Here is a 21,764-nt window from a genome sequence, read left to right on the forward strand (position 1 = left end):
AAGTAGACGGCCTTTCAATTTCATAAAACCGGTGAAATTTAGTTCCCTCTAGTTCCCTATAGAAATATTATTATTTCTATAATATCTTTTAAAAAAAAAAAAAACACCCTTGGCCATTCTGTGACTGGGAAGTTATTTAATTTGAGGGGATTCCCGAGCAAATAACATGCATGAAATCGCTCACTTCGAGCAGTCCGAGGAAGTCCGTGTGCACATGTGCAGGTTTACCTTGACCGTGCACTGACGGTGACATCATTCTGTCACTAAACGAACAGCTGATCACGTCGAGGTGCTCACTGAGCGCCGATGTTTATTAGTTTGGTCGTGCGTTTCCTTTCCTTCGCAACATGACGTCTTTTCTTCTCGCTTTCCGTTACTGTAGTCGGTCTTTCACGTTTCATTCGCGGCCTCCATTTTTCTCTCCTGTTTCAAATTTCTATCCCACAATGCCTTGCACGAACTGGGAAAGCCCACCACGTAACGTATGACGTAGTATCTTGGATTGTGTCACGGTGAAGCAAGAAATAATAGAGAATTTAGGGCCACGTGGCTCTAAATTCATTAATTGTTCTGTTTTTTTTTTTTTTTTAACACAAAAAACCCTAAAACTTGTAAGTCTGTGATTTCAAATTCAGTAGCTTTCAGTCCACTAAACAAAAATAATTAGGTGTCGGGGGGGGGGGTTCTTCTTTTTATGACCCTAAACCTGCAAAATCTGAAGGTCAGTCTAGCTTTAATGTATAATGATGACCTTTAATAATCTCGTAATTTCAAAATTTCCTGGTTAATCGCTTTAAAGCACTCTGTTGCCACAATGGATTTTTATCGTACTGGTCTTAAAGAGGGCATTTTGAGAGAAAATAAAGTTCAAGTGGTGTGCACACGCTCACACAAGGTCATTTGTTGGCAATGAGTAACAATACCTTGCATTATTACCCGAGAACAGTTAATTAATTGTGAGGATGAATAAACTGTCTCCAGTCTAATTAGCATGAGATTGTGCTTCTTTATTGTAGTATTGTCCTCATGATTAAGCCGTAATCATCTGGTCTCATTTCAGGTTTGTTTGATGGATTGGATTTGATGGATGACTTGGATGGATTGGATTTGATGGATTGGATTTGATGGATGGATTGGATTTGATGGATTGAATGGATGGATGGATTGGATTTGATGGATTGGAATGGATGGATGGATTGGATTTGATGGATTGGAATGGATGGATGGATTGGATTTGATGGATGACTTGGATGGATTGGATTTGATGGATTGGATTTGATGGATGACTTGGATGGATTGGATTTGATGGATTGGAATGGATGGATGGATTGGATTTGATGGATGACTTAGATGGATTGGAATGGATTGGATTGGATGGATTGGAATGGATGGATGGATTAGATTTGATGGATGACTTGGATGGATTGGATTTGATGGATGGATGGATGGATGGATGGATGGATGGATGGATGAATAAATCCACCCCCAACCAGATCCGGTACCACATTACCCACAGTCCTAATGTAAGACTCCTCAGTTAAGGAGGTGTCTGTGACCAAAATCATGAAACTGAACAGTAACGTATTCAACATTCTTGGTACGAGAAGTGTAAGCTGAAATTTTGCAACATGGCTTCCAAGGTTCTGTCTACTTGATAAAACTGTCCACGTTCACAGAACTACATTATACACAAGAATTATAAAATTAAAATCAATACCAAAGCTCTAGTGTTGGGGGGAAAATACAGTTTGTGGAAATGAGTTGAGCTTGGAAGGAAATGGATTTGTTGACACAATGTGCAATGCTTTTGAAAATTTTGAATTAAAAGAAATAAAAAAATTGACCCGAGATCAGAAAAAGTTGGGATGGTGTGGAAAATGCCCCAAAAAATTAAAAAATAATAAAAAAGCAGGCAGTGATTTCTAAATGTACTTTGACTTGTATTTGATTGCAGACAGGATGAACCTCAGATACTTCCTGTTTTGTCCAGTCGACTTCACTTCATTTCGTTTGTTACTATACATCCATTCCTGTGTTTCAACGCATTCCACAAAAAAGTTAGGATGGGGGAAATTTTGAAGGGGGGCGGGATTGCTACACTGCAGAGCCGGGACACATGATAGCTGTTTTAAGTTAAAGTGCATATCACGGGTAAATTCAGGAGCGAGATCAATGTAATTCTCCTATTTTATATTAAACTTTGTTCAAATATCTGTAACATTCTGCATTCTCTGCAATTTTTTTACCTTGCGCAATACCAGAAAAATTCAGTTGAAATCAAGCCATTTGAGGCGAATTGGTCCGCCTCTGAAAAAACTTGGCATTTGGATTTCCTGGGAAACACTGCTCTTCGTGACGTCGCGTGCGGGACGCCTCCCTCTGAATCCTACGTCAGCACTGGTTTGTTTATGAGAAAACGACCTGGTGGTTTCCTGCAAATTTCTTCGTTATCGGGTAATTATTAAAATGGTTAACAGATGTATCGTAGGAGGGTGTAGCAACACCAATCTTGATGGGATTAGTACTCATCGTTTCCCAAAAGAGCGGACAATGAGAGAGAAATGGGAGCGCTTGGTCTACACAGGCTGTGCACTGAAACCGTGCAAAGCTCACGCAGCCTGCTGGCGCTTCCGCAGGTAATGTCACGAATCTGGCTCCAGACTCACTTGGGATTTTTCCAGACACGTTTTATTTTATTTTTTTCTGCTGTAGACAGATGGCCTTGTGCAAAATTACCCTTTTGGATGAGTGTGTAAAGGGACATACTTTTCATGTTTTAAAAAAAAAATAATTGGTCCAGAATATGCCCTTTAACCTTAAACATCCTTTAACGTTTAACTTGCTGTTTCGTTCCCATTTTATGACTAGTTTGATAAATGGTTTGTGGAAACATCTCTCGAATCTTTCTTGCAATGTCTTCCGTAGGTGAAATGGACGATGGAGGTAATATGTTACGGTCTGACTCTTCCTTCGGATGGAGAGACAGTCAAGCTGTGTGTGGATGTCTACACGGACTGGATCATGGCACTGGTGTCACCACGAGACTCTATACCCCAGCCCATCATTAAAGAGCCGAACCTTTATGTCCAAACGATCCTCAAACATCTTTACAACCTCTTCCTGCCAAGGTAATAATGCGCGGCATTGATCAAATACAGGAATTCATTTCAGTAGGTATGGCGATAAAACTTTGTTTGTATAATTGATTTCACCTTTACTAGCAAGATCAAAGAAGTTATTTAGTTTTCACGTAATTGTCACAAGGTTTTTTTTTTCGGTGTGTTTTCAATGATTTGTCATGTGATTCATTCAGATTTGTTCATCAGTTTAAGTTGCACAGTTTGCCTAGGTTGGGTACACCGCAACCCCATTATTATGAACTTTTGCATATAAAGAACTAAGTTTGTGTCCCCCACCTTTAGTGACAGAGTTGGAGTTTAAAAAAAATAATAAATCACTGTCGCGTCCATGCACGTTGGTGTTCGGAGTGCGCAACACCATTAGGACTAATTACAGTACTATGCACCTGTTCCAGATTAGAGCGCAATCACAGCGCACACTTTTATAAGGACTCTGTAAACACACAGACTTGGCGAAGTATACACGCTGTACCTAGTGTCTCACATCACCAAACCTTGTCAGGGCTCTACATTAACTTTTGAAACCACTTGTCCTGTCGGGCAAGTTGAAAGGAAATTTACTTGTCCAAATGTGAAGTTGACTTGTCCGAAGAAAAATTTGAGGGAAAAAAACCCACGAACTATTTGTAATAAACTAATTTCACCAGAATTACTTTAACACAATCTATTCACTGCAGAAAAAAATTGGACTCCATCAATCATTAATTTATGATAAATTGAAAACCAGAAAATTAAAATTATACAGTATATTTTCATTTTTAAATTATTAACTTTGAATACATATCCTCCACTGATTAATTGTTGTTGTCTAATTATTCAGTGTGGCTCCTGTATGGTATTTAATGGTTGCGATGAAAGTTGCGGTGTTTTTTAGGTTTTTGTTGCGATTACATTGCGGGAGGAAGTGAAAGTTGCGAGAAATTGTTGCGATTTTCTCTTTTTGTGATTAAAATTGAGTGATGTGTTAAATATTAAGTTATTACTGAAAAACTGTTGATTAAAAAAACAAAGACATGGAGAAATGGTCCTATAAACATCTTTACCAATATAAAAGATTACCAGGACTACAAAAATGCAGAAAAATAGGCTTTACTTATCCAAATGTAGGTGGCACGGTGGTGTAGTGGTTAGCGCTGTCGCCTCACAGCAAGAAGGTCTGGGTTCGAGCCCCGTGGCCGGCGAGGGCCTTTCTGTGTGGAGTTTGCATGTTCTCCTCGTGTCCGCGTGGGTTTCCTCCGGGTGCTCCGGTTTCCCCCACAGTCCAAAGACATGCAGGTTAGGTTAACTGGTGACTCTAAATTGAGCGTAGGTGTGAATGTGAGTGTGAATGGTTGTCTGTGACTATGTGTCAGCCCTGTGATGACCTGGCGACTTGTCCAGGGTGTACCCCACCTTTCGCCCGTAGTCAGCTGGGATAGGCTCCAGCTTGCCTGCGACCCTGTAGAACAGGATAAGTGGCTACAGATGATGAGATGAGATATCCAAATGCACCTGTTGGTTCAAAAGTTAAAGTGCATAGAACCTCACAGCACAACATGAAGTTACCTTCAAATATAATATAAATGCCTCAGCTTTCATGCAAGAAAAAACCCTATTAATACTAGTACTGTGTGCAGGCAGTCTCTCCTGAAGACTAAATTAAACAATAATTATAAACTAATAAAATAAATGGCTCAGGCTTCATAGAAGAAAAACAATTTGAACAGAATCTCACAGTATGATGCTGAAGCTGCCTAAACAATGGAAAATAAAATACCATTTTGGCAAAAATGTTGGCATCCATTAATTTCTTGTATTAAGTAAAAAAAATAATGTAAAGTGCACACAGTCCTTCACTGTAAACATAACACACTTTCAGTAACAGAATTTAAGCCTACAGAAACACTGACTCGCACATGCTGCTTCTCTTAAACGGAAACACGGAAGTAAGGTGGAAGGTAGTTTGTCGACGTCACCTCAAGACGATACCAACGATTGGTCAAATTTGCGGGAAAGTTGCGGTGATTGGATATAATTGAAACACCGCCCTGAATTCGCGGGGATTGGTTGAATTTGCGTTGAAGTTGCAAATTGCAACATCGCGAAATCCTGGAGGGTCTGATCAACGACCGTTTACTTTTCAGCTCAAATACACGAAGCGGTATTGGCCGGTTTCGCAAGCGGAATATTGCGCATGCGCACATCGCTCTTTCCGAAGAGAAACATCCGGCGATTCATCAAAACAATATGTCGAGTGAGATGCTTCGGAAATCATGTGAATAAACTGATAAATTTGATATGTAACCCGAATATCGGCGTATTTTGACACTTGTCCAATCGGACAAGTAACTGCGACGATGAACTTGTCCGACATAAAGGATCACTTGTCCCGGACAAGCGTTAATGTCGAGCCCTGCTTGTATCTGTGTGTTGCCTTTCTGGTTTTGACTTTTTGTGTATTTGGACTCTGCCTTTCATCTTTGCCTCCACCAGTCTGTTTGTGCCTCACTCGACTATTGCCCATTTCACGAGCCCGCCTTTATCTTTTTGAACTGTTTGCCTGCCTGTTTGTAAATAAACAAACGCTCTCTTGCTGCAATTACATCCGTCATTTGCTTGCTTACATGATGCACTGGGCCATGCACTCGTCTTCCCACCAGAGACAAACAGTAAGTGATTAAGTCCGCAGTCAAGTTAACAGTGCATGCTAACACCATAAAACAAAGGCTTAACTAGCCTCGCTTAGGTATCGATCACTGACCGTTATAGAACAGTGATCATAGGATCGATTAAAAGGACAAAATGGCTGCCGATACTGCTAAACTTAAGACAGAGAGTTAAAACGTACCGGCGGCAGTTTTTTATACCCCCACCCACCCAGCCCCACTGGTGATTCACAACACGTGAATGAACTGAATGGTGAAGATTTAGAAAACCGAGCGAGTCAGTGGCTGGACGTTGACAATGATACGCCGGTAAGCTCTGTCATTTACATAACAGACGAAGAAATCGTCACCTCCGTTCATGATCCTTTAAAGGATATGGGACATGGATTTTTACCTGGGCATAATTATGTATAAAGGACATAAGAAATGCCATCTAAAGCCGCTTTTCCACTACAAACGCGGCTGAGCCGTGCCGTGCCGAGTTGAGCTGAGTCGAGCTGAGCGGGGCTGTTGGAGTTGCATTTCGACTACAACCGCGCTGAACCGTGCTGGCTGGAAGTGGGTGGACACATTGGGTGGAGTTAGCGAAAGTGGGTGGACGTCACGTGATGTCGTTAAGCAGCGCAAACAGTGACATCAGTGACAGTGGCGGAACAAGTCAGAGCCGGGCCGGGGGCGGGGCAAATGACCGGACCCTTTATTAAAGCTGATCATAACATCATTTTAGGCTACAAAATGTCCGCAACTGCGGTGTTTACCAATTTCAACACTACCGGGTGCAACTATGTTATTTAGTACATCAAGTCCTTCAAACGAACATGTAACTCAGAAACAAAAACATTAGGATACTGTACATGGCTCATAATAAAACATCAATAGCCTATACTGCGCACATTATTTGAAGGGCATACGAATGAGCGCTCAGAGTGGTGACAGGAAGAGTCAGAAATAAAAGGAGGGCGGTGCAAACCTCACTGAATGCACTGTGTTTACCAATTTCAACACTACGGGGTGCAACTATGTTATTTTGTACATTAAGTCCTTCAAACGAACATGTAACTCAGAAACAAAAAAACATTAGGCGACATACTGTACATGGCTCATAATAAAACATCAATAGCTTACTGCACGCATTATTTGAAGGGCATACGACGAGCCTTGCGCTCCGCGAACTCGTCCATGATGCTCTGTATGTCACTGATTCAGTGAGCTTTTCAGCGGTAGTCTCACGACCCGAATAGTAAACAATAAACATGGAGGGCATGGAGTCGTTAGTGTTGCTGGTCTTGGTGCTGTGGCTTGTTGTCACCGACAACGCCAACAGATACTGGCAAGAGCGTATAGATGAGGCGAGGCGCATAAGGCTTCAGAAATTCTCGTAATTCATAATTCTTCTCCTTCCGGGTTTGCGGTGTTTACAGATCCCAGCGCGCTCGCGGGGCGTGTGTGGGCATGTGAGGACACTCCTCCTCACCAATCAGTGCACAGGGGAGTGTCTGCTCACGCCCCCAACCTCAGTCGGCACGGTTTGGCTCGCTTCAGCCCTACTCCAAAACCGTGCGAGTTTTAGGGGCTAAGCAGGGCTGAAACGAGCTGAGTCGTGCTGGTTTTTGGTAGTCGAAACGCGAGCCGTGTCGGGCTGAAGTGAGCTGAAGCGAGCTGAAGTGAGCTGAAAAAGGGTAGTGGAAAAGGGCCATAAATCACTGCAGGGCGTCAAAAATGTGAAAATCGTCACATTATTCAAGTTTTTTTATACATCAGCGTAAAACAAGGATTCGTTAATGAGCTAGGTGGTCACGTGACCCGTGACGCAACAAAAACTTTCCAAGGAGCCAGCGCTTGGGTATCTAATGTAAACAGGTTACCGAAATGGACACCATCGACAGTGACATTCCCGATGTTTCACAGAGATGTGAAGTTAGACCCTATCAATTCGAACCGATAGCTGGAAATTCACATGAACATGGATCTTGTCTTTACTCTGACGGGTCAGATGATTCTGAGAGTGAGAGTTCATTCAGCCCTCATGAAACTGAAAGCGGTCGGGTCGATAACACTTCCTGGTAAGTTAAAAACAATTCTGCTCAAAGGCTAATGATCTGTTGAAAGAAGTATTATTTTTGTATCGTACATTGAAAGTTCATCATAGATCTAGCTAAAGTCCGTTGCAAGCTAGTTTTTTTTTTTTGCTGATATTTTTCGAGATTGATTGAGATACAATGCTTCCAGAGTCCGAGATGAAAACATTCAAAATGGCGAAACGAGTCAGAATTATGCTAATCAATAATTGATACACCCAAAATTATAATACTAATCCTTACCTCGGCTTTCAGTCGCTTAGCGCAGAGGTCTTCAACAGGGGGGTCGCGAAATCGCACCGGATCACTCATATCAACAAAAATATTCCTGCCCTGTCCCCTGGCCTCCGTGCAGGGATGCAAACAGCGCGCCTTTCGGCGGATGCCGCCTTTTTCACGGCTGAATCGCACAGATCCGATTTAAAAAAAAAAAAAAAAAAATAGCGATATTAATTCATGAAACATGAAGTATAAGGATGAGAAAAAAACAGTTTAAATCGGGAAGCTGCGCACATTTGTGCAGCCTGGCGCAAATGTGCGCAGCTTCCCGATTTAAACTACTTTTTTTTTTTCTCATCCTTATACTTCCTGTTTCATGTTTCATGAATTAATATCGCTCAGTACCTGAGTATTAATGTTGAAAGAATCCTCAGTGAAATGGTCCGAATACAGTTTGTGGGAAACAGTAGGTGCAAAGTTTTTTCAACAGGTGTTCTGTAAAGTTATCCTACCTCTTGGATTTCTCCTACCAAGCCTACTGCGCATGCATGAAGCCTACTGCGCATGCGCAGGTGAGCCCACACTTTCCTCAGCTTCGGGTCCTTGGGGAATGCAAAAAAACTTACTCCAGGGCATTTCCCATTGCAATTATTGCAACCATAAGCAGCACAATACACCATGATGTCCAATGTATGATGTCCAATGTACTTTAAAGACTATAAAAACAATTTTCTTGTCATCCACTTCTCCATTCATCTACCCGCTTGTGCTGTGCCGAAAGTTTTTGTGACGTATGATCATGTGACAGCGGCTCTTCCAGTTGCAAAAAATGCATATTGTAAGTCGAGCAGAAATGCCATATAATCATCACGAATATAACGATTTTGCTGAATTTAATAGATGATTTTGTATTTGTTGATGCAATTCATATTTTTAATGGAAAGAAACTGATATAGCGTGCTTTTATGTTTCATGTCCCATATCCTTTAAAGGAGAACAGAAGTCATTTTTAAACTTGCTTTATTTCTTAATTAACATGTTATTCAATTATGTTTTCAGTTTTAGTAACTTTATATCGTGACTCATATTAGCAACTAATTGCAGTTAAATATTATACTTATTGGCCTATTCAGTTTTTCGCCATGTTAAATGTAGTTCGTTTGGTCCGCGGCAGGCGTCGCTTATCCGAACGATCTTCACAAGACTTGTGTGAGACTTCGAAATGTGAAGTGTCAGCCAGGTGTCAGTGCCACCATTTTGAAAACTGTTTTCCAAATGAAATATTGCACAAAAACGAGTTTAAATGACGATTACTGCCTACTTTTTTTTTTTTCCAATACATCAGCATTCGAAAGAGGGCGCGCGCGTCTTTTGACAACGTTGGCAGATGTTGGTCACTTCCCCTGTGTCTGAAATCGCTCCCTACTCACTATATAGGGCACGATATAGCGAGGACGCCATTTTGTGGTGCTGTCCGAAACGATAGTGAGGATTATTTACACCCTGTATAGTGCACTCAAAGTATGCCACAATGCATCACGAAAAGTAGTGTACAACAATGGTCACTAATCAAAGCAATATATCCCATCATGCATTGCGGTCGAAATCGAATAAAGTCTCAAATTTGATTTAATAAAAGGCAGCGGCAGAGAAGAAAGTATTCAGCCTTGATTTAAAAGAACTGAAAGATGCAGGTACTTTGTATTGATTAATGTCGGAAATATGCTCCGTATAATAATATGGCTTTATCGCAAAAATACATGCATGTGTTTTATTTTGAAATCCCACCAGCCGACTGATCTGGCACGTTTTAATTGTGCGACAGTAATGACGTAAATACTGGTGCGACGGAGTAGTGTCCGAAAGCGTGTGGTCCCCCCCCCCCCCCCCCCCCCCTTCATTTTACCAGTGAGCTCGCTATATAGTCCTCTATAGAGTAATTCCCTATGTAGGGTGTAGTGAACGAATAAGCGATTTCGGACGCAGGGTTTGATTTCCGCTGTACGTTTTACTTCCGTCCTACAATGTCTCGCACAGGTCTCAACGAATCTCATTTACAGCCGTTGCTTTGACATATGGACTGATTTTATGTATTATGTAGTGTATTTCACTCACTCATAACTTGCTATAGCAGTGACAAAATAGCTGTCAGAACTGCGTTCCTATATTTAATAAAATGAGAGATAATAAAAAAAATTTGCCTTCAGTTCTCCTTTAACTCAGTCAGTGAACTGCAATCGTGACTCGGAAGGAGAAGTTTGTGATTAGGAGAATGTGCCTAAAATTTCACCTCTAACATGAGTGTTTGGCGTGACAAGTGGGTCCGTTTCATTGATACAAACTTTCCAGTATAACAAACTATTTGGACGTCCCCAAAGAGTTACAGTTGTGCTCATAAGTTTACATACCCTGGCAGAATCTATGATTCTTTGACCATTTTTCAGAGAATATGAATGATAACACAAAAACATCTTTTCCACTCATGCTTAGTGGTTGGGTGAAACCATTTACTGTCAAACGACTGTGTTTTCTCTTTTTAAATCATAACGACAACAGAAACTACCCAAATGACCCTGATCAAAAGTTCACATACCCTGGTGATTTTGGCCTGATAACACGCACAGAAGTTGACACAAATGGGTTTGAATGGCTACTAAAGGTAGCATCCTCACCTGTGATCTGTTTGCTTGTAATCAGTGTGTGTGCATAAAAGCTGAGTGAGTTTCTGGGATCCAGACAGACTCTCGCATCTTTCATCCAGCCACTGACGTTTCTGGATTCTGAGTCATGGGGAAAGCAAAAGAATTGTCAATGGATCTACGGGAAAAGGTAGTTGAACTGTATAAAACAGGAAAGGGATACAAAAAGATATCCATGGAATTGATGGTCAGTCAGCAGTGTTCAAACTAGGGATGGCGAAAACTAAAAAAAAATCTTGACCGACCACCGAGCCTCATTAGCCGGTTAAAGTCGGTTAACCTATGAGTTTAAACAGGGATGCAAATGGCGCGCCTTTTTCACAGCTCGTGCAGATCTGATTTTTTTTTTTTTTGGGGGGGGGCATTGGAGTGTCTGAATAATTTCATCAGAGTAAATTGTGTATTAAAATTACTACATAAGCAAATGCCGTTACAGTCCATGAAAAAGCCGTGAAAAAGTCGGCATCTGCGCCTTTAGTTTGTATGGAGAGATATGATCTGCAATAACATGCATTGTTGGCTACAGACCGAAACATACTTTCAGAATGCACTGGCCAAGGCAGGACTAAACTCCATGTGCCTTCTAATAATAATTAAAAAAAAAAAAAGCAATAGTAATTTGTAAGCTAAAAAGCCTGTGTCTACACTTTTTTCTTTCGCCGAGTGGCAGCCAATGTTGCCAGATATTGCTGACGTTTTCCAGCCCAAAATATGTTCAAAACCTGCCAAAATCCACTTAAAACCACCCAAATGGGTGGGAAACCGCCCAATCTGGCAACACTGGTGGCAGCTGTGTTCAACTGGGGCGGGACATGACTGAATGGGTGCTTCTGATTTGTCAGCTGTCTTTAACTGACATGACTGAATGGGTGTTTCTGATTTGTCAGCTGTCGTCCTTACACTGCATGGCATGCCCCAAGCGTTTACAACACAGAATTCCAGGTTCTCCGCTCCCAAATCGGCAGCTTCAAAACGATTTGATTGATTTTTTTTTTTTTTTTCACCGACAACCAAAAAAAATTAACCGGTTAACGTTGATTCGGTCAACCACCAGTCAAACGGTCATCGGTTAACATCCCTAGTTCAAACTGTGATTAACAAATGGAAAATCAAGGGCTCTGTTAAAACCAAACCACGGTCAGGTAGACCAACAAAAATTTACGCCAAACAGCACAGAGACAAGCCTCAAAACTTCTGGAACAAAATAATTTGGAGTGATGAGACCAAAATTGAACTTTTTGGCCACAACCATAAACGTTACATTTGGAGAGATGTCAACAAGGCCTATGATGAAAGGAACACCATTCCTACTGTAAAGCACGGAGGTGGATCGCTGATGTTTTGGGGAAGTGTGAGCTACAAAGGCACAGGAAACTTGGTCAAAGTTGAAGGAAAGATGAATGCAGCACGTTATCAGCAAATACTGGAGGCAAATTTGCACTCATCAGCCCGGAAGCTGCGCATGGGACGCACTTGGACGTTCCAACATGACAACGATCCAAAACACAAGGCCAAGTCGACCTGTCATTGGCTACAGCAGAACAAAGTGAAGGTTCTGGAGTGGCCATCTCAGTCTCCTGACCTCAGTATCATTGAGCCACTCTGGGGAGATCTCAAACGTGCAGTTCATACAAGACAGCCCAGGAATTTACAGGAACTGGAGGCTTTTTGCCAAGAAGAATGGGCAGCTTTACCATCTGAGAAAATAAAGAGCCTCATCCACAACTACTACAAAAGACTTCAGGCTGTCATTGATGTTAGAGGGGGTAATACACGGTATTAAGAACTGGGGTATGTAAACTTTTAATCAGGGTCATTATGATTTAAAAAATAGAAAACACAGTTGTTTATCAATAAATGGCTTCAACCAACCACTAACCATGAGTGGGGAAAAAAGTTTTTGTGTTATCATTCACATTCTCTGAAAAAAGGCCAAGAAAGCAAAAATTCTGCCAGGGTATGTATAATTATGAGCAGGGCTTTGAACTGGTTCAAGGAATGAAAACAAAAACCGGGAACTTTTTCTATTTCACATGGAACAGAAACGAAACCAGAAACTTTATTATTTTTTATGTTCCGGAACAGAAACGCTTATTAAAAATAATGGTAACCGGTTAATACCGGTTTTTATTTCGTTCCTCAAAGTTTCCGTAGCCTACAAATAAAAAAGTCATTCTTCTCCTGCACAAGTTTCTATGACCCGCTGGGGTTCACTTCCTGTGTGACGTTCGCTGACTGAATGGAGAGAGCGGGAGGGTGGACTACTATCACGTCTCCACATCTTAAATAAGAGGTAAATATTGCAGTCTATCGTTATTCAAAAACCTCAGTTTCAAACACGATATCAATATATTTGTCCACATTAATGAGAGGCTCGCGAACATTAAATGACGTTAACCTCTGTTAGCCTATCAATGCATAGGGCCTGACTAGCCTTTGGTAACACACTAAACGAATTATCTTTCATTTTTGAAATAATAATTGTTTTGAATAATTTCTTGTCTTATTTAATGAAGGTTGTAATAGAATTAGCCTACATTTGGCTTAAGCTGGATGAGACAGAGACATAATTTTATAGCCATTTGTTAAACCGCTGACAGGGAACGTAATTAACCGTTCCGGGAACGAAATTTTTTTTGTTCTAACCGGTTCGGGAACGTCTATTTAATGGTGGAACCCAAAACCGAAAACGTTAAAATTCTGTTTCTGTTCGGAACGAACCAATAGGAAAAAAATTCTAGTTCAAAGCCCTGCTTATGAGCACAACTGTAATTATCGCAGGGTTGCAGTGTGACTTTGTTTTGATTTGTGTGGTTATCACGTGCAACTTGTGCAGCCGCAAACTCTACAACAAGTGGTTATAATACAAAGGTTCAAATAATCAGATTGCAGCGGTATGGAGTGGAAGTGGCCTCGTGTCTCTGTGATTTATACAGAGATTACTGACCTCCTCTGGGTATGCTCAGACCGTCTGTCTGGTTTAGAAAAAGAATTCATTTTTACACACCGCTCAATGCACACCGTTCTTGCACGAACTGAAATGAAGAAAATCTCAAGCTCCGAGCAACAGAGACCAAACGCTACTCGCTAAACTCTGTCTTAGTCACGACCAAACGATTCACTAACTCTAACACTATAATCTCTTGAAAGCGAGAGGTGTCTCCCTTGTGGTTTACTGACTCAAGATTTAACGATTCAAGGGGTGTGGACCAGCATACAACATCCTGGAAGACGTATGCTTGGACAATTCGTAGATGTTGAGACAGAGATGAATATGGGTCCGTCTCAGAAACCGGTCTCTCGTTTGGGACATTATGGTCAAAAAATAAATTTTCTAATTTTACTTTTTTTTGCATTTACCTAACACTCAATGTTTCTTTTGTCATGTTTAATAAGAATAAAGATAGTATCTTGCTTTATCTGGCCTCCACTGTAGAAATTTGTTTTGATTACAATTCAAACGCTTTTGTAAAATTGATTTACATATAAAATAATTACCGTACATCATGAAGAATTAAAGCCCCTCCTTCACAGAGGAGTTGAATAAATATTGAATAAATTTCCTCTCTTTGATTGCTTGGGTTAAAAATGCCAAGTTATGATGACTGAATTGATTATTCACTTAAATATGAATATGATGATACATTTTGGGTATTTGATATGGCGAAATGGGACACAATGGAAAAATCAAGAACACACCAGAAAGATGCGAATAACGGCGCTGGTAAAAGAACAGCGACTGTACCGGCTGAAGGTCGTGCGGGTCTCTGCTGCGGCACGCGAGCAACGGGACATCACTACTGCACCGGACGAAACGCGCGAGGCGGGGGTGGGGCAAAACGACTGGCTGTAGATTCTATCCAAAAGTTCAATCTAAATTGACCATGGTTGCAAAATATTGGCCAAAAATACGCAAACACTATGAAATATGAAAGTAAGATGAAAAAGAAACATTCTATTGCCTTATACTGCAAGACTAAAACAAAATAAAACTGTCAAAACTCACCTTTTCAGTGATAACGTCCGAACAGATCACCCGCGTAACAGAAAGACCGCAAATGGAAGCACGATCAACTTCTAACTGTTGGGGTGGAAAATTCCATTCTACACATGCAAATTGTTAATGTGTGTCCTTCCCCGCACACAAATAACATGCTACGGTAAAAAATAGACCACAACTCATTTTATAGCTCAGAAATTCATACAAGACGAGCTACCATCGTAACGTATTCTGTAAGAAACATATTCTATACCTAACTTTCAGCTTTCGTTTAAAAAAAAAATCACAGATTTATAACTAAATTTTTATATGGCGTAGTGATTTTAAGTTACTACTTTTGGTGAGGTCGTGACCTTGACCCTGAGGCTTTCCGTTTAGATCAAAACACACGATCGTATTGGTTTTGGGTTTGCGGAAAATGGAGTTACAACGGTGATCAAATATTTTGCATGATGTTTTATTACGGTTATGATTATTCTGTGAGCGCACCAATCCTTAGGTGTATAAAGTTACAACTTAAAATACAATTGGTGATAACTGTAGACTTTTCAGTGGACTACAACCTTTTTAAGGGAATGCGACATAGTCAACCATTGATCATGTCCCAGAACAAGCTGCCATTTTTCCACAAATTTGCAGAATTTTTGCCAAATTCTGAATATTCACATCAAAGATTTAGTTTTATCTGTATTATTTCCTTCATCATTTTATTTCAAATTAAAACCAACATCACCATTCAAAACCGTATAGTTTATTGACTGTGAGTATATTTAGTGGGGGACCCCCACAGTACCCGGTTTCTGAGACGGACCCATATATAACGCAAACCTACATTAAATCGAAGTTTGATGATCAGTGAAATGCCTGCATAGCAGTGAGCGGTACCTACCGATTCACTGACTGAATAAATCGGTCCAGTTTTTTTTGCAAACAAAAGATGAGCTTTACATGCAAATCATCTGCAGACCTTTTTTGTATTTGTAATTAATAAATAGTCAAGCTGGCGCTAGGATTTTTTTGTTTTGGGTCTAAGGACACACACGACTGGACAAATTGGGGTCCCGGGCATTTTTGTGGGTCCTAAATATTTTATATATTTTTATATACGTGTGTGTAAATATAATATTAGTGTGCAGCCATGATTTTGGCCCCTCCCCCGCTGATAATCCACAGGGTTAAAGGTTTTTTTGGGTCATTCTTTGCAAGTGTTTAACCTGGACAAGAATATAGAGGACTTTCAGTGACGCCATATTGCCAGTTAAAGAAACAGCCATGACAGTTAAAAACGAAAATCGAGACGATTACAGTCAGTACAATCTCTCTGAAATGATTAAAAATGTATTTTATACCAGCAGATCATGTTCCATCCAAAAGTTGGAACCTACAGGCATCATAGAGCCATATAATTTACCCACAAATGTATTTATTTATTATGTATTCTGCACACTGTGTGCGTGCGCTCTCTCTCTCTCTCTCTCTCTCTCTCTGTCTCTCTGTGTGTGTGTGTGTGTGTGTGTGTGTGTGTGTGTGTGTGTGTGCACGCGTGTGTGTTCACGGCTTTAGATGGGTTAAATGCAGAGGAGGAATTTTGTTGGGCTTGAGTGGACGTGTGGCAAAAAATAAAGGCGCCTGCTTCTTAATTTACCCACAAATGTATTTATTCCACTTGAAAAAATTAGATTAGATAAAACTTTTATTGATGCCTTTGGGCGGGTTCCTTCTTAATTTCCCTGAGGGAACCCGCCCAAAGGCATCAATAAAGTTTTATCTAATCTAAAAGTGTTCAGCGAACCAGCTCCTGGATTTGGGACACTGCGACATGCTGAACTATTTAGTATTTGGGATTTTTAAATACACCGGAGATGCTAAAGTACAGATGCCACTAATATTTCGAGACAGGTTTCGTGCTGGAACGTTATGGGAAATTCCCGATAAAGAAAAATACCTTATTATAATAAAGGTAAGCTCAAACATGGACTTCTAATAGTAATAATCAAACCAGGGCCTAGATCTAGCATATTTTAGGTTTAGCAGAGTCTACATCCTCATCTCATCTCATTATCTGTAGCCGCTTTATCCTGTTCTACAGGGTTGCAGGCAAGCTGGAGCCTATCCCAGCTGACTATGGGCGAAAGGCGGGGTACACCCTGGACAAGTCGCCAGGTTCTACATTATCAGTCCATAACAAACATGCTGCTAGTCTCGCCAAGCATTAGGTCTAATACAATATATCGCGTCCAAAGCCCACATCCAGATATCCATTTTAACGTTGCACAGAGCTTTCACACGAACCTGATATAACATGTCCTTCACACACACACGGATGTTTTTCTTCCCGTTTAACTGCAATTCGCCATTTTTCTTGTCTTTCTGGGTTCACTGGGAAGCGGTGAAAAGTTAAACCAGGCTTATCTCCACGTCTGTTATTACATCCAAAAGCACTACAGGTCTCTGGCATTTGTTCTTTTAGATGGAACTTCTACAAGTTTATCTGGAGAGGTTTACTGAATCGGGCTTCCAAATCACTTGCATATACTTATGCCGGTTGCTGGCACTCTGTCGGTCCTTCTGAGTTACATATCTGATCCATCCTGACGCCCTACATCTGGCTGGAGTCTCATGACGTCGCTCCTATGGAGGACGGCCCCATACGGACAGCCAAAAGTCACACTTGGAAGACGCTCTGGACCAGGGATGGCGAAAACTAAAAAAAATCCTGACCGACCACCGAGCCTCATTAGCCGGTTAAAGTCGGTTAACCTATGAGTTTAAACAGGGATGCAAATGGCACGCCTTTTAGCGGATGCCGCTTTTTTCACGGCTGAATCGTGCAAAGATCCGATTTTGGGGGGGGGGGCGTTGGAGTATCTGAATAATTTCAACGGCATTTGCTTATTTAGTAATTTTAATACAGAATTTACTCTGATGAAATTATTCAGACACTCCGACGCCCCCCCCCCCCCCCCCCCCCCCCCAAAAAAAAAAAAAAAAAAAATCGGATCTGCGCGATTCAGCCGTGAAAAAGGCGGCATCTGCGCCTTTAGTTTGTGTGGAGAGATATGATCTGCAATAACATGCATTGTTGGCTACAGACCGAAACATACTTTCAGAATGCACTGGCCAAGGCAGGACTAAACTCCATGTGCCTTCTAATAATAAAAAAAAACAAAAAACAGAATAGTAATTTGTAAGCTAAAAAGCCTGTGTCTACACTTTTTTCTTTCGCCGAGTGGCAGCTGTGTTCAACTGGGGCGGGACATGACTGAATGGGTGTTTCTGATTTGTCACCTGTCTTTAACTGGGGCAGGAGGGCGGGACATGACTGAATGGGTGTTTCTGATTCGTCAGCTGTCGTCCTTACACCGCATGGCACGCCCCAAGCGTTTACAACACAGAATTCCAAGTCCTCCGCTCCAAAATCGGCAGCTTCAAAACGATTTGATTGATTTTTTTTATTTTTTTATTTTTCCACCGACAACCAAAAAAAAAAATTAACCGGTTTCAAACGGTCATCGGTTAACATCCCTACTCTGGACACTTACAGTACAGTAATGCTTTTTAAGCCTTGCCTTTTATGGCTGAGGACTTCAGCTAACTTGCTAACTTTAGGACTGCAGTTGTCATGAACAGTTTTGCATTCATGTTTCCATTAGTGAACCGTTTAAAACTTCAACAAAACAGACTTCATGTTAAAACTGTAATGAATTTCCTGGTTACCCAGTTATACTTTGTAACTCTATAGGACACTTTGTTATAGAAGCAGGTTATTCATAATCACGCTATCTGTCATCACCCAAATGAGGATGGGTTCCCTTTTGAGTCTGGTTCCACTCGAGGTTTCTTCCTCATGTCGTCTGAGGGAGTTTTTCCTTGCCACCGTCGCCACAGGCTTGCTCATCGGGGATAGGTTCGGGATCAGATTAGCTCATGTTTAAAGTCTTGAATTTTCTGTAAAGCTGCTTTGCGGCAATGTCGATTGTTAAAAGCGCTATACAAACAAACTTGACTTGGCTGGCAAACACGAAGCTCACCAGGCAGTATGGCCACAGAAACACATCTGCAGTTGCGATGATGTCATGTGAAAGTCCTCTATACTGTATGGCGACCGCTATGTTGTGACCTTTTCGTTCCGTTCACTTTTGCTTTGTTTGTTTTAAAAAAAAAAAAATCTAACAGATTTGTTTCGGCAATCAGGAAAAATTCAAGTCGGAGCCCTGTGTCCCGGGACGCGTTTAAAATTCTGAACTTTTTTGGCCATTTTTGTGCCTAAAAATGCACGATTTCTGTGTTAACACGATCCCTGATAATCTCTGCCTTTTATTCGAACGTAAAACGGTCTCATTTTCTCTTGTCCTTTTGACGAGTGATGGTGATTAGTATTTAACGTACTTTTGGGATCTGCTCCACTGACCTACTGTATATTTTGTGCCGTGGCTGTATGTGTTGTAGCCTGACTGAGCACAGAGGAGTGATGAGGTTTGGGTGTTGGCCAGCACTCCAGAACTGTGATGCATGTTCCAGTGCAAACAAATAAACCCATAAGCTCGATGTTATCTATAATGATTTCACCCCATGTCATGCTTTATCGCATTTGCTGCACACGAGCGAAAATGTGAAAGTCAACGTTAATCGGTTCTGTGTCTCTCTTAGGCCTGAGCACTTCAGCCCTATGCACTTCAAGCTGTGTCAGCAGGTGCTGTCTGCAGTGCAGAAACTCGCCCGTGACTCCTCCTGTATGGCCCGAGAGACGTGGGAGGTGCTGCTTCTCTTCCTGCTCCGTATCAATGACACGCTGCTTGCCCCACCCACTGTGGGAGGTTTGTAGCCATGGCAACGTTGTTCAGCTCTACCTACCACATTTCACTTTTTTTTTTTTTCCCCTGCACAGCCTTTCCTCTGTGCTATGAAGACTTTTTCAAATATGATACTTTTTTTTTTGTTAAGTCTTTCCTCCCAGCATCCTCCTGTATTTCCTACATGCACTGTGAATGCAGTGTGATTATTATTTACAACCCCGATTCCAAAAAAGTTGGGACAAAGTACAAATTGTAAATAAAAACGGAATGCAATAATTTACAAATCTCAAAAACTGATATGTGGCAGATCACAGAATCCAGGGACACATGTCTGCCCGGGGGCATTTTGAGTTATTGACAGATTCAGAAAGTACAGTTTCTAAGCTTTCCAATGATGCCTTCCATGTGGAGATCTGACAATATTTGAAGAATGTGTGGCCTTTTGAAAGTGTATACCTCTTAAAACAGAAAAGGGAGAAAATCGCCCTCAAAGTTTTCCATCTCAGCTACTCTGGGTGTAGGGCGGGAACATAATGGTGCTCATTTGCATGACATTAAGGAAAGCCCTACCCCCTACGAGCTAGCACGATACTACTTTCATGTAAACAAAGATCACCACGTCAATTTTCCTTCCATGCAAAGTATGCCCAACACAATTATGAAGTACAAAAATAAGTCCTAAAGTATACTTTAACGTTTTGTGGTTGAAAAATTACTCACACCGTAAGAAAGAAAGATAGCACGATGATGATACAACTAACACAACACTAGTTTCATCTAAAGCCTCGGTCACAACCGGCCGTACAGTACGTGCTCCTACGGCCGGTCTACACTCAAAAAACGCAAGAAACGCACGGAGCGCGCGCATGAAACGCACGAGAGCGCGCGTGTGATGTGCTGATTTTCGAGCCGCAGACCGGCCGCAGAGGTTCTTTGTCATGTGAAACAAACTCTACGGGTGCTTACGTTTTTTTCAGGTTGCAAGACAAACTTACGGCCAATGCGCGTCTTTCTCCGTGAACAAAAAAAAACCCGCAGCGATTTGGGAAACGCCAAAAATCACACGGCCAAAAAATCTTACGTCCGGTTGTGACCTAGGCTTAACCAAACCACAACACTCTCCGTTACATGCAAAAATAACCACACAGCCTTAGATTAATAAACTTACCCCATCAGAAAGAGAAACGGCGCCTTGCACACACCAATGCCTCCGATGGAATGTAATCCTAGAACGGTCCGTGTATCATCCGATCATTCAAGTATTCCATTCAATCTGGAAAACGAGGTTGCATTTTTTATTTTTTTTGCTAGAAATGGTTATCTCCGATGTAAATACCGTGTGTCTGTTTGCGTCGTGGTGTTTGCTCCTCTGCGCTCTGTTTAGTAACTCATTCCATAGTGAAATCACACGCCTGTATGCAGTTAAGTAGCCATGCGCTCAACTCTGATCATACAGCTGATTCGCGGAAAAAAAAAAAAAAAATGACTTAAATCATCATGTGAATGGCCCATACGGTAATTTACCCACACCCCCCAGCAGGCTACGGTCCTGACAAAAACGAGACAATTTGCAACAAAAAATGTATGCTTTTCCAACAAAACAATCTATTATCTGAAATACTGATTGCATTCTTCAAGATCTCAACTTGCACATGATGGAAAAAAACAAAAATCACAAATTTCGAAAAAAAATGCTTCTTTTGCGATTATCTCGGATTCGTTTCGGCCGACATGTGTCCCTGGATTCAGTGAGGGGTCACATATTGTATTCACAATAGAACATAGACAACATATCAGATGTCGAAAGTGAGACATTTTGAAATTTCATGCCAAATATTTGCTCATTTGAAATTTCATGACAGCAACACATCTCAAAAAAGTTGGGACAGGGGCAATAAGAGGCTGGAAAAGTTAAAGGTACAAAAAAGGAACAGCTGGAGGACCAAATTGCAACTCATTAGGTCAATTGGCAATAGGTCATTAACATGACTGGGTATAAAAAGAGCATCTTGGAGTGGCAGCGGCTCTCAGAAGTAAAGATGGGAAGAGGATCACCAATCCCCCTAATTCTGCGCCAACAAATAGTGGAGCAATATCAGAAAGGAGTTCGACAGTGTAAAATTGCAAAGAGTTTGAACAAATCATCATCTACAGTGCATAATATCATCAAAAGATTCAGAGAATCTG

At 41.2% G+C, this 21,764-nt stretch overlaps 1 protein-coding gene across 9 annotated transcripts in view; it reads left to right on the top strand.

The window, feature by feature from the left end:
- ralgapb (Ral GTPase activating protein non-catalytic subunit beta) overlaps window positions 1-21,764 on the top strand; it is a 137,748-nt gene that overhangs the window by 26,152 nt on the left and 89,832 nt on the right. For all 9 annotated transcript variants that reach the window (XM_060919369.1, XM_060919371.1, XM_060919372.1 and 6 more), the window contains exons 2-3: window positions 2,926-3,128; window positions 19,432-19,598. In XM_060919369.1, coding sequence (XP_060775352.1) covers window positions 2,926-3,128; window positions 19,432-19,598 — 370 coding nt within the window. The remainder of the gene's footprint in view (window positions 1-2,925; window positions 3,129-19,431; window positions 19,599-21,764) is intronic.

This window comes from Neoarius graeffei, chromosome 4 (assembly GCF_027579695.1).
Source record: "Neoarius graeffei isolate fNeoGra1 chromosome 4, fNeoGra1.pri, whole genome shotgun sequence".
NCBI classification, from domain to species: domain Eukaryota; kingdom Metazoa; phylum Chordata; class Actinopteri; order Siluriformes; family Ariidae; genus Neoarius; species Neoarius graeffei.